Genomic DNA, 14,344 nt, shown 5'->3' with positions numbered 1-14,344 from the left:
CTACACTGCTGATTATGTACTAAGCTGAAGTCCCAGTGATGAAATTACAATATTTTACCAGTTGTGCCACCGAATCCAAATGCCCAAGTAGCAAGCCATAGCAATGACCAATTTATAAACTATATATTCAGATTTTCATTGGTATTCAGTGTCCTGTATTTCACTTGTTTACTTTTGGGTTTTTGTAGCTATAAACCTATCATTGACTACACTGATGCACAGTTTGAGGCCTATCTACAAGAAGAGTTGAAGATTAAACGTTCATTGCACAATTATCATGATTCCCGTATCCATGTCTGTCTGTACTTCATTTCTCCCACTGGCCATTCTCTTAAGTCACTAGATTTAGTGACCATGAAAAAACTGGATAGCAAGGTAGGTCAAATTTAGCTTTCAAGAATAAGGTTCTATTAGGATAAAATTCTTGTTGACTGACCATTTGAAATTAAAGCTGTTGTGTTACTCATTTATCATGTAACAAAGGATTGGAGAATTGATTACAACATCCAGCTGTTCCTGGTGTCAGCTTGTAGCACACTTCCTCTGATTGTGCGTTCAAGTCCCACTTGAACACAAAAAATAAACATGAGATTCCAGTGCAGTGCTGAGGGTGTACTGTCCTGTTGGAGGTGCTGTCTTTTGTATGATACATTGAATTGGGTCCTTGAAGCCATTTAGGGTTTAAAAATGTACCCATTAATAGCTGCTAGCTCTAATATAATTGAAATGATTCAGCTGATGTGAAAGCCACCTACAAATCAGTTTTACAATCGTTGAAACTGGCTTCATTTGGAATGGCCGTTTTATCACTTTTTAAACTACCGATGTAAGGCCTGAAAAGTTGGTATTTTGCTGTTAGATAGGATCTTTGTTAAGTGACGAAAATATAGATTTATTTTGTGTACTGGAATAACTACATTCTAGCATAGGATGATTGAAAATCTAAGATCTGTTTTCTTAATCATTTTAAAAACTATCAACAAAAACTGGAGAAACTATTTCATGTTTTGACTTAACGATAATAAGCTGTTGTGAACCATTTTGGTTTTATAGTGCCTATTACAAATCTAGGTATGGTTCATTGGTATCAATCAGCCATGTAAGTGTTCTTACTTGCGAATTGACTCAAATTGATCATACAAATTAGGAGCAGGAGTATTGTTACTTGACCCTTCAAGCCTGAACTGCCATTCAATAAGATCATAGTTGATCTAATTGTAACCTCAGTCCCCATTCCTGCATACTCCCATAACCTTTCATCCCCATGTCAATGATAAATCTATCTGGCTCTACCTTCAAAATATTTAAAGACTCTGCTTCCACTGCCTTTTTGAGGAAGAGTTCCAAAGACTCACGACTCTTAGAAAAAAAATTCTCCTTGTCGTAAATGAGCAACCTCTTATTTTTAAACAGTGACCCTTAGTTCTAAATTTTTCTACAAGAGGAAATATCCTCTCTACATCCACACTGTCAAGACCCGTCAGGATCTTCAATCAAGTTGCCTCTTACTCTGAGTGAATTCAAGCCTAACCTGTTCAACCTTTCCTAATAAGACAACCTGCCCTTTCTAGGTGTTAGTCTAGTAAACCTCTGAACTGCTTCTAACACACTTAAAGAAGACCAATACTGTACACAGTAATCCAGGTGAGGTCTTACCAATGCCCTGTACAACTGAATCATAACCATCCTAATTTTGTAATCCATTTCCCTCTCAAAAAAATGATAACAGCTTTCCTAATTACTTGCTGTACCTATGCTAGATTTGTATGATAGTGTATCATGTGTTACAATCTTCAAAGGTATATCAAGTAAAACTTGATGAGACTAGCTTGAAATAAAACAGCTTAATGGTTCATTTCACAGTGCGTGGACATACAGAGCAACAGTAGTGGCCAGTAAATGTAATTAAATTGATAATTGTCTTTGTGTAATGCAAAAATAATGAAATTGTTACATTTCCCACTAACCATAGGTTGTCATGTTTGATATTAACAAATTACTTTATAACTTCTCCTGCATATTATGCTTCAAGTAGTCTTCTGCTGGATCTTGCTGCTTTGTAGAATTATGTTGCAGAAACCTTCTATCTGCCTTAGCTCTCTTGCCATATGCAGCCAGAAAGCAAAGTCCTGTTGGATCTCCCAAAATATTGGTTGTAATTCCTATGATTTTTTAGTGTTGCCTCACGTGGGAAAAGTAGAGAGAAGCCCCTGGCTTTTCAACTGCCAAGTTTTCAAGCGCTTTGGGAGGGAAGAAAACTGAAGGAACAGGGACCCACAACGTCATGCTAACAGAGCCCGTCTCTCTAGCAACCTCGTCCCCTGGCAGATTATGGCACCCTTTTTAAAGGTCCCTCTGATCTAGAATTTTTGGTGCTGGATTCTGGGGGCATTGCCAGGGTACTTACTTGTGAGCCCCTGGCGGGGACCATTCGCCAGGTCCCCATTGGTCCAAACCTTGTGAACCCTGCTGCTTGAACTGTTTGTGGATTACCAGACCAATTTAACATTTGGTCGGATTTAGTAATATTAAAGCTAATTTATTAGCACCTGTTACCTATATCTCTGACTTTTAAATTGCATAAAGTTCCTTCAAAATATAACATTTCAAGTAGCTACCCACCACCTCCACCAAGTGCTTTTTCTGTGATGAAGGACTAAAGGATTCCCAAATGTGACCGTGCCACCCAGATACATTAATAAAGGTCTAATGTTACCTGAAATGTGATGAGAACGGGGGCTGTAATGGGATACTTTAATTCTAGCTGTCACTAAGTTTCCGATTTCATATGTGCATTATACTTAATTAGTTTTAACCTTTGTCTTAGATTTCAGAATTGTGTTAGTGTTAGAAGAAAAGTATATTGGTATTTCTATAATTTATTTTGTATAATATTTTGTGGAGTTTTGAAACTTGTTCGTTTTAATTAAGGGTTGTTCATTTTAATTCAGGGTAGAGGGGAAATTCGTGCAAGTGAATTTTTAACTTATTAATGGTCATTAAAATTTCTATCAAATCTAACTTTTTTTTTAAAAAAGTAGTCATGTTTGGTTAAATACATTTTTGTTTAAAATAAAATTGTGCATTACTGAAATAGCAACAGATTAGTTTCAGACTGTAAAAATCTGGTAAAGCAACATTTATTTTTGTTCGCCTGCAATCATTTCAGTCGGGAGTTACATATTTCCATTTTTTTTTTTTAATATCATTTTATTGGCTTTTCTCATATTTATAAACAGTTGTCACTTATATACATTACATTTTCCTTGCCCGCGCTAATTTGCTTTATTTTACAGAGGTTTGTTTTGTCCTTCATTTGACTAACATACATTTTGCTGCCCTCTGGATTGGTCTATGATGTCCCCCCTTCCTCTTCCCCCCCCCCCCCCCCCCCCCCCCCCCACCCCGTCTGCAGCTTCTTTGGGTGGTGCTGCCAATCGCCAGCTGAGCAGGATTCTCCGGCGTGCGATTAGGGAAGCGAAAGCAAGGACGTTGGCCCCCTTCTTCATGTGTAGCTCTGGCTGCTCCAATACCACGAAGATTGCCACTATTGGGCATGGCTTCACCCTCACCCCCACAACTTTGGACATTGCCTCGGAGAAGGCTGTCCAGAACCCAGCAAGCTTGGGGCAAGCCCTAAACATGTGGGTGTGGTTGGCCAGGCCCCTCTGGCACCGTTCACATTTGTCCTCCACCTCCGGAAAGAACCTGCTCATTCGGGTTCTGGTCAGGTGCGCTCTGTGCACCACTTTGAGCTGCATTAGGCTTAGCCTTGCGCAGGAGGAGATGCTGCTCACCCTGCTCAGTGCTTCGCTCCAGAGTCCCCATCCTACCTCTGTCCCCAGTTCGTCCTCCCATTTTTGTCTGGTCCCGTCCAGTGGTGTTCGGGCTCTGTCCAGTAGCTGTCCCTATAATTCCCCACATAGCGCCCCCTTCTCGCTGCTTGTGCCTATCGGGTCCTCTAGTAGTGTGCTTTCTGGGGCCCCATGGTAATCTCTTTGTCTCTTTGCGGAGGAAGTGCTTTATTTGGAGGTGTCTCAATTCCTGTCCTCTTGCTAGTTTCCATTTCCTTGTCAGTTCGTCCAGTGTCGCCAGTCTGCGCCCTACATAGAAGTCCCCGACCGTCCGTGTCCCCCGACCCGCCTCCACCTTTTGAAGGTGGTATCGCGCATGGCTGGGGGGAATCTGTGATTGCCGCAGATGGGGGGCCATGGGGGACATTTTAGTTATCCCGAAGTGTTGTCTCAACTGGGTCCACATTCTCAGCATGGCTGCTACCACTGGGCTCGTTGTGTACCTTCTTGAGGAGGATGGGAGTGCTGCTGTGGCCAGGGCCTGGAGGGTTGTTCCTTTACAGGATGCCTCCTCCTTTTGTACCCAATCCGTGTTGGGTTCTTGTACCCATCCCCTCACTTTTTCTGCCTTTGCTGCCCAGTGGTAGTATTGTAGATTCGGTAGAGCCAGGCCCCCTCTGACTTTCCCTCTTTGCAACGTCGGCTTGGGAATTCTCGGGTTCTTGCCGCCCCCACAAAAACGCCATGATTAGCCTGTTTATGTTTTGGAAAAAGGCCTTGGGGATAAAGATCGGGATGGATCTAAGTAGGAAGAGGAACATTGGCAGTACGTTCATCTTGATCATCTGCACTCTTCCCGCCAGGGAGAGTGGGAGTGAGCCCCACCGTTGAAGGTCTTTTCTTACTTCCTCCACCAGGCTGGTCAGGTTCCACTTGTGGATCTGTGTCCAGTCTCTGGCTATTTGGATCCCCAGGTAACGGAATCTACTCTGAGCCGTTTTGAACGGGAGCCCCTTCAGCTCTGTCCCTCCCCCTTTTGGGTTCACTGGGTCTCCATTCCTGTCCTCTTGCTAGTTTCCTATTCCTTGTCAGTTCGTCCAGTGTCACCAGTCTGCGCCCTACATAAAAGTCTCACTTTTGCCCAGGTTAAGTTTGTATCCTGAGAAGGTTCCAAACTCTTTCAGTATTTGCAGTATTGCCTTCAGTCCCTCCTGTGGCTTCGAGACATCGAGGAGCAGGTCATCTGCATAGAGTGAGACTCAGTGCTCTCCGTCTCCTCTCCGGATTCCCTTCCAGCTCTTTGCATCCCACAGGGCTATCGCCAGTGGTTCGATCGCTAGTGCGAACAAGAGTGGGGACAGGGGGCAACCCTGTCTTGTTACTCTGTAGCTGGAAGTATTCAGAGCTGGTGGTGTTAGTTCGGACACTCGCTTTGGGAGCGTTGTACAGGAGCCTCACCCAGGCTGTGAATCCTGCTCCTAGCCCAAACCGTTCCAGTACCTCGAGGAGGTAGCTCCATTCGACTCTGTCAAAGGCCTTTTCTGCGTCCAGCGAGACGATCACCTCTGGTGTTCTCTCCCGGGGGTGGGGGGGTCATTCTCACATTCAGCAGTCGCCTGATGTTCGCTGTGAGCTGCCTACCCTTGACGAAGCCCCTTTGGTCCTCTGCGACCACCTCTGGTACGCAGCCTTTTGGTCAGGACCTTGCGAGTATTTTCGCATCCACGTTCAGCAGTGAAATGGGTCTGTATGATCCACATTCCGTCAGGTCTTTATCTTTTTTGGGTATCAGTGAAATTGTGGCCAGCGTTAGTGTGGGGGGCAGGGTGCCCCCTGCCAGTGAGTCCGCGAACATGTCCCTTGGGTGTGGGGCCAGGACTGGTGCGAATATTTTGCAGAAGTCCGCCGGGAACCCTTCGGGTCCCGGTGCCTTCCCCGTCTGCATGGAGCTGATGCTCTCCATGATTTCTCCCAGGTCTATTGGTGCTTCCAATTCTCCCCGTCTTCCCCCACCACTGGTAGTTCCAGTCTGTCTAGGAACTGTTTCATTCCCGCATCCCCGTCGGGGGGGCTCGGTAGTGTACAGTCTCCGGTAGAAGGTCTCGAATGCTCGATTGACCTCCTTTGACTCTGTTACCAGACTGCCTTTGCTATCCTTTAACCTGTGCTATTTCCCTCGTGGCTGCCTGCTTTCTCAGCTGGTGAGCCAATAGGCGGCCAGCCTTGACTCCGTGTTCGTAGAAGGTCCCCCATGTCTGGCGGAGTTGGTACACTGCTTTCCTAGTGGATAGCAGGTTAAAGTCCATTTGCTGCTTTTTCCTCTCCGCCAGCAGCTCTACGGTCGGGGCTTCGGAGTACTTTCTATCGACTTCCAGAATGGAGTCCACTAGCTGTTGCCTGGCACCCTCTCTTCCATATCTCTACTTGTCTTGTAGTCTATGATCTCTCCTCTGATCACGGCCTTCAGTGCCTCCCAAAACGTGGAGGGTGAGACCTCCTCGTTTTGGTTGTTACTAACTTAATCGCCTATGCCCTGCGATATGTTTTGGCAGAAAGCCTTGTCGGCCAGGAGGTCCGTGTCCAGCCTCCATGTGGGGCGCTGGGGCCAGCCTGTCTCCAACTTTCCATCCATATAGTAGATATAATCAGAGATAACGATTGCGGAGTAGTCCGTTCCCGTGATCCCTGGAAGCACCGATTTCCCCATTGCAAAGAAGTCTATACAGGTGTATACCCTGTGCACCTGCGAAAAGAACGAAAACTCCTTTTCTCCTGGGTGCAGGAATCTCCGTGGGTCACCAACGCCATCTGTTCCATGAAGGCCCCTAGCTCGCTAGCCATGCCAGACATTTTCCCCGTTCTGGGGTTTGATCGGTCGGTCAGTGGGTCCAGCACGCAGTTAAAGTCGCCCCGCCCCCCCATAATCAGTCGGTGTGTGTCAAGGTCGGGGATTTCCACCATGGTCTTCTTTATGAATTCTGAGTCGTCCCAGTTGGGAGCGTACGCATTTACCAGTACGACAGGCGCCCCTTCCAGGACCCCGCTGACCATGACGTACCTTCCCCCTGGGTCCGTAACTGTCTTGGTTCCCATTATCCTCGTCCTTTTGCTAATTAATATTGCTACCCCCCTAGCCCTCGTCCCATAGCATGAGTGGTACGTCTGTCCCACTCAGCCCTTCCTTACCAGCAGTCGGTCCTTTTCCCTCGGGTGCGTCTCTTGTCGGTGGATTATATCTGCTTATAGGCTTCTTAGGTGGGTGACACTCTGGATCTTTTCACTGGGCCGTTGAGTCCTCTTACATTCCAGGTAACAATCCTGGTGGGGGGTTTCTGACCCCCTGGTCCTGTGGGATCACCCATACTTACCTGTTGGACGTGCACCTACACTCCAGGGTTTCCCTTTGCTAGGGGGCCGACAAAATGGCCAGGATCACTGTCTCTCCATGGGGTCGGGCACCAGTGCTCAGGGGTTTCCCTTTGCCCAGGGGGCACCCAATGTGGCCACCAGCTGTGTGTACGCCACACGGGTGCGCTCCGGGGTCTCCCTTCGCCCTGATGCCCTCTAGAGTGGCTGGTTGCGGCGCCCTCTTGGTTCCTCGCCCTGCTCCATGCCCGCCCAGGCTTATGTCTGTACTGCTTCACGATCTCACCCTTCTCTTTGCTTCTCTCTTGTTCTGCGTTCTCCTCCTGCGTTCTCTCCCCCTCCCCCTTGTGCCAGGTGCTCCCCCTCCCCCTTGTGCCAGGTGCTCCCCCTCTGAGAGGGGCGCCGCGGCCCTCCTTCCTTCCTGCCCTCCCGTGCTGGCCCTCCTCGCTGGTACGGTGGCCCTCCTCCCAGTATTCGCCCAGTTCTGGCCCTGTTTAACCTTTTCTTCTACTGCCCCTTGTCTCGCCCTCCTATTTGCTTTCCTCGCCCTCATTTCCCTCGCTCCACCCCCCCCCCCCCCCCCCCCCATTGCATTGAGAGAGGAGACAAGTTCTGAGACAAGACAGCACAGTCCCGCGCAAGGCATAACATACGTGCACAGTTCATGAGTCCATTGTCCTTGTTTGCGGTCTGTCCTCCGCTCTTTGTTCCTTTTCCGTCCCCATGTTTTTCATTGTGGTTGTGAGTGCTCCTCCCCAGTTTGTTCGCTCTAATTAACTCATCAGCCACCGCTGGGTTGTTAAAATACAGCTCTTTCCCCTCAAATGTTACCCAGAGTTCGGCTGGGAATAACATCCCAAATTTTACCTTGCTTTTGTGCAGTGCTGTTTTCGCCTTGTTGAATTCAGCCCTTTTTTTGGCCAGGTCCGCCCCAATGTCCTGATACACCCTTCTGGTCTTCCCTTCCCACGTGCTCTGTTTTGTTTGCCGGGCCCACTTTAGGATTCTCTCCCGGTCTTGGAACAAGTGCAGCGTCGCAATAATTGCTCTGGGCTGGCCCCCGGCTTTGGGCTTGGGTCAGAGCGACCTGTGCGCCCTGTCGATTTCCGGTTGGTTTGGGAATACCTCCTCTCCCAACTAGCTTGCCCATCATTTGGGTGATGTAGCCTGTTGGGCCTCTGCCCTCTATCCCCTCTGGCCGAGCCACAATTTTAATGTTCTGCCGTCTGGACCTATTTTCCTGGTCCTCCACTTTCCCTCTTAGGCTCCCCTGGGCCGTTATTAACCTTTTGACCTCTGCTTCTACGGTTACCACCCTGTCACTCTGGTCTGAGGCGGCCCTCTTCAACTCCAGAATAGTTTTTTTTCTGCTCCTTTACTTCCCTTTCCAGGCCTTCGATGGTCTGCTGCATTTTGTGCGTCGTCTCCTTCATCATTGCTTGGAGCTCCGACCAGAGCGCCTCCTTTATGCTGGTCGCTGCGTCCTGCTCACACTCTGCTGCTTGGTCCGCCATCGTTTTCCCTTTAACCTCTGTCTTATCTTGTGGGGTCGTCTGCCTGCGCGTCCGCCGCTCATGCGCCTTACCCTCGCTGCTGCTGCTTGCGTCTCGCTGTCCCTTCACCTTGGTGTTTTTCTTTCCTCCAGCCATCTGTCTATCTCTCTTTCTTTCCCCGCTGCTGTTCCTTACCCTGAGGTTGCTCTCACTTCCCCCGCTCCTCTGCTCTCGCTGGGTCTGTCTCTGGCTTCTGGTTTCCTTTTTTTCTGTTCACATATTTCCATTATGTCTGGTGGGGAAAAGTGCTTCCAAGAGTGGCCCAGTGATTACCACTTCTGCCTCACAGTGCCGAGGACCCAGGTTCGATCCCAATCCCGACTCTCTGTCCGTGTGGAGTTTGCAAATCCTTCCCTTGTTTGCATGGGTCTCACCCCCACACCTAAAGATGGACGGTCACGCTAAATTGCCCCTTTTATAAAAACAAAGTGCTTCCAGGTTTAATTGCTGAATAGCCTGGCTCTATTTTTAAGACTGTCCTCTTATTCTGGATATCCTCACCAAAGGACATAATTCCTCTGTAGCTATTCTATGGAATCCATTTTTCAGGTTAAATACCTTGGTTAGATCCCCTCTTGATCAGCTAAATTCAAGAGATGATGAGCAGTTCTCGTAATTTGTCCATTTAATCCTTTAAATGCTGGTGTTATCCTGGTGAAACTGCACTGTACCCCTTTCATGGGCAGTATTGGGTTGTTTCCCAAAATTGAAAGGAGTACTTCAGGTGGGGTACGACCAAGTCTCTAAACAAACTTAAAACACCACTTCCTCATTTTCAGATGAAGGCCTTTTAAATTGCATTTTTAATATGTCGATTAGGGCAGAATTTTACGCACTACAACCAGCAGGTTTTCAGGCAAGGGAGGCAGTAAAATTCCCCAGGTGGCCTCCCTGCTGCCTTGTCGGCCACCCCTGATCTTTCCGCAATTTTATGTGGGGTGGGAAAGGAATTGGCCATTAAGGGCGCTTCCTGCCCTGCCTCACTTTTGAGGCTGGCAGGAGCAGTTGTGGGCACGGGGAAAACCTGGGCAGGTCACCCTGCCTGGACCTTGAGCAAGAAATGGGGCACCTCCTTCAAGGCCCCCTGTTCTCCATTGGACATCTCCAAATCCTGCATCCCCAGGGCCTCCTCCACTCCCACACACTTAGCTGGTCTTGGACTCTGGGATTTATAATCTGGCTACTGTGGCCATCGGGACTGCTGGAACTACAGTGCTATTTGCCAATCTAACTGGCCAGCAGCCCTCTGAGGCAAGGCCTTTGTGTCCAAGTTAGGGGCAGAAGCTTGACTCCAACCATTTATCATTACTGGGAGCGCAGAGGGCTGTGGAGTAGCTGTGATCAGCAAGGAAGAATCTGTTCCCTGCCAACTCTTCGGGTGGCAGGTTCGGAAATCCTCTATCTGAAAAACCCTGCCCTTAGTTTTCAGTGATTTTTATGTACATGGACACCTAAGTCAGTTACATAACCTTTAGCGTCTCTTAAAATATGTTTCTGATCCTATGTGAATTGCCTGTGTCTCTTCTATAAGTAAATGCTTCCAGCTACACAACTTGCTGAGCCTCTTAATGTACTGCCACCCACAAACTTGGGTACACAATTCTATATTCCTGCATCCAAATCATTTTTTATATATGAAAAACTGAGGGCCCAGAAAAGATTCTGCGGAACACCACTTACTACACCCTGTCAATCAAAGAACATTTGGGGTATCCCTAACTGTCTCCAACCTCAAACATTTGTTACTTGTATCCCAAAATTACTTCCAATTCTGAGCACTTCAGCTTTTGCTAATATCTCTTGGCTGGAATGCTGTAAAATGCATTGTGAAAGTCCGAATGAGCAACTTTGTAGACTCTCTACTATCCACCATGCTCGTAATTCCCTGAAAAAATTCAACTAGATTCAGTAGGTCAAATCTGACTAATCGATCACTTCACATTCATCAATTAATTGCTCACTGTGCAAGACAAGCAAGCGGCAGAGTGGGCAAAATAAATGTGTATTCTGTTCTAAAAAGAGCGAAGTATGAGACAATTGACTTTGGTGGGTGAGTAAAGAGGCCCTTGGAAAATAATAAATTACGAGATACGGTACATAAATTGCTAAATGTAGCAGTACATGGTAAAACAGCTGGTCGTAGTGGAACTGAAGTTTCTAGATGAAGAGAATATAAAAATAGGGACATAGCAACATTGGAATTGGGAGTAGAAATAGGAAATTCAGCTCTTCATGCATGCTCTGCCATTCAATCAGATCATGGCTGATATCTACCTGGTCTCAAATCCACCTCCCTCCCTATTCCCCATCTCCCTTTAACCTGTTTTTAAATCCAAAATCTATCTCTTGAAATCATTTAATGATTCATACTCCATTGCACTCCATCGCACTATGGTACAGTGAGTTCCACCTTAGAAGTAGTTCCTCCTCATCTCAGTTTTAAATCTACCACCTCTCAACCTATATCTGTGACCTCTTGTTCTTAACTTCCCCACAAGGGGGAACATTTGGTCTACGTTTACTTGATCAATCCCTTGTAGTATTTTATATACCTCGATCAGAACCCCTCTCATTCTTCTAAACTCCAGCGAATATAAGCCCAAATTGTTCAATCTCTCCTCCTACGTCAATCGTTTCATCCCCGGAATCGATCTGGTGAACCTACTCTGAACTACATCCAATGCCACCAAATCCTTCCTCAAATAAGGAAACCAAAACTGGACACAATACTCCAGATGTGGTCTCACCAACACCCTATACAATTGCAACAACACCTCTCTACTTTTATACTCTTGTCCTTTTGCAATAAATGCTAAAATTCCATTTGCCTTTTTTATTACATGCTGTACCTGCATACCGACTTTCTGCACTGTATTAAATTAACTTTATTAGACTGCACCTTAACGAAGAACAGACATTGCTCCAAAAAGGATATGGAAACATTGGAGAAAGTGCAAATTAACATAATTCAGAGTTTGAAACTACCAGGAAAGATTGAACAATCTAGGACTTTTTTGGGGGGAAAAGAGAAGATGAGGAGACCTAATATAAATCTTTAGAATTATAAAGGGGGTTTTTGGATCAGTGTTTACTTGTTGCACATAGAAACTCATTTTAATTGAAAGCTTTGGCTCGAGATGTGCAAAATTACTTTAACAATGTGCCTACTATTTCTGAAACAACACTTGTTTCTGCATAAAATATGCTTCTGAAAAAATACTGTCTTCAAAATGTTCCCACGGAATTCTTACACTTAGCAACAATACTAAATGTATAATTATATAATACTTAGAAATCACCACCCATTGTAATGCAGCTTGACGATTTCATAGCCTCCTTGAGCTAGAATTGCCTGTTTGAACTCCGTTGTATCATGGATGAAATGTGTTGGATTTTGCTTGTGATTTACTGTATTCAATAAATTTTGCAGTTTCTGCAATGAAGCATTAACAAACCGAGCCCTGTTGTCTCCCAATAGAAAGGACAGACAAAAGTGCCCATTTCTATCTTCCCTTGGAAGCATGCCACCTGCATGAATTGTTCTAGTGATCATGGCAAAAATAATTGGTCTTGGAGGGGGGGGCATAATGAACTATTAGAAAATTAATTGCACCACCAGAACAGTTCATAGTACAATAAAGCAGGTAATAACAGTATTCTGATTTTCTTTTAAATCTGTATAGATCAAAGGGAAAGATGTTGGTTTGTTTCAATCCACAGATGATTTTTAATTTGGCTAATTTTATTTTATCCAAAATCTTTACTTTTTTTTACATTTGAGTGCTAAGCTGTGGAAAGTACAAAACACTGATTCTTATGTTAGGATATGTATTGGGAATCCAATATTTTATGCAACTTCTTCGCTTCCTCAAACACAGTTAATTTATACAAATCACATTATCTTTTATTTGGCGGCTGCAGAAACCCATTTAACCTACAAAAAACACTGATTTCTACCACAACTGCCTCTATTTGCTCATGGCGTGTCTAGACTGCTGTTTCATTCCAAGCGACTCCAGGACAATCCTGGAAGAGTAAAATTCTAGCTGTAGGCCAACATTGGATGTGAACAGTAAGTCTGCTTATGATGTCCTCCGTAGTAGAGCAAGACCGCTAACACAAGATATAGGAACTAATGAAATATGGTATCAACAGGTAACCAACACCGTTAGATCTATTGAAATGTAACTTAGGAGAGAAAATAGGGGTGGGGGGTGGGGTGGTAATTAGGCAGCGCAGAACATTTAAATTAGTTTGTAAACTTCCAGTTTTGCTAGTGGTAAATGTTAGTAATAGTTAATAACGTTTGCATTCTGTGTTCTTCCTGCACAAAGACAGTGACGTGCCCTTCGATCCCAACAGCTCCTTCCCTTGCAGCCTCCATTGCTGCCTATTTCTTTGCCCCTTCTTTATTTAACAGTCTGACTAGGCTGAAGCTGTCAATTTATTCAGCTTCACGCAATAGTATTTTCTCCCCCACTTTCAAAAATCTGACTCTTTTAAAAAAATATTGTAGCTTATTTAAAGCCGGCTTCGGGAAGCCTTTTCCCAGGCGCTCTGGTTAAGAAGCCCCGTGAAAGACTGCCCTTATGGACCCTTGAGTATATCTAGCCACACAGTGATCAAGAAACATTGTTACACTAACTAGCCAAAAGCTGGAGTTGCATTCCTGCATTCAAACAAATCTTTTAATTTAAAATTTATTTTAAGATTTATTCAAAGAACACTGAGCTGAGAAGCAGATGTCTAACTTTTCAATTGGATTTTTAAAAGTAATGCAAATCACGCGTTTACAAGCTGTTGCAGTCGATACTGAAGAACACTTAGTGTTACATGTCTAGTGCTATATATCTCCGTTTGCATTTTCTATAGATGTACTCCCAATAATGTTATTGGGTATAAATGCAAAAGTTAAACTAGAAACAGCTAGTTTTTAGAACCATAGATGGGTTCCCTGTTGTATTTTGTTTACATTAGCACCAGCATCGATTGGTAAAATTACAGCGAAGTGGAGCTTTGATTGCTGTGAAGTCATGTATAATGTGAGACTAATACATAAGCAACAATACAGACTTGAGATTTTGCACAGTTGAGAGATACCTTTTACTCAGTTGTTTAATTTGCTAATAAGGATTCTGAATTCTAACTTCAGATACTATCTTGAGGGGATTCATTCTCATATGATTTTCTTTTTTGTTTGCACAGGTGAACATCATTCCAGTTATTGCAAAGGCAGATACTATTGCCAAAAATGAGCTTCATAAATTTAAAATCAAAATAATGAGTGAACTAGTTAGCAATGGGGTACAGATCTATCAGTTTCCAATAGATGATGAAACGGTTGCAAAAATTAATTCCGCCATGAACGTAAGTATGTTAATGCAAGTTGTACTAGTATATAAAGCTACATTGAATTAAAGTGAATCAACCATTGAAGAACATTCCTAACTGTTTGAGTATTTGGATTTGAGCGAGAAATCTTAATAATTTCACCAGGTGACATAAAATATCTAGCCACTTGATTAACTTAACTGCTTGAATAATCTTTGTTATTAAAAGAGCAGCATTTGTCAAATTATAGCTTAAATAGTTCGAAGTAATTTATATTTTAATATTTCTATTAAACCTCAG

The 14,344-nt window shown here is 44.8% G+C and overlaps 1 protein-coding gene across 4 annotated transcripts in view; it reads left to right on the top strand.

Moving 5' to 3' along the window:
- The window catches only part of septin10 (septin 10), a 119,468-nt gene that overhangs the window by 49,218 nt on the left and 55,906 nt on the right, over window positions 1-14,344 (top strand). For all 4 annotated transcript variants that reach the window (XR_011935189.1, XR_011935188.1, XM_072476709.1 and 1 more), the window contains exons 4-5: window positions 189-375; window positions 13,919-14,080. Coding sequence is in view for 2 of the 4 variants with exons in the window: in XM_072476709.1 (XP_072332810.1) it covers window positions 189-375; window positions 13,919-14,080 (349 nt within the window). In the remaining 2 variants the exon portion in view is untranslated. The remainder of the gene's footprint in view (window positions 1-188; window positions 376-13,918; window positions 14,081-14,344) is intronic.

Source organism: Scyliorhinus torazame, chromosome 15 (assembly GCF_047496885.1).
Source record: "Scyliorhinus torazame isolate Kashiwa2021f chromosome 15, sScyTor2.1, whole genome shotgun sequence".
Classification (NCBI taxonomy): Eukaryota; Metazoa; Chordata; class Chondrichthyes; order Carcharhiniformes; family Scyliorhinidae; genus Scyliorhinus; species Scyliorhinus torazame.
This window is presented reverse-complemented; position numbering and strand designations above follow the sequence as displayed.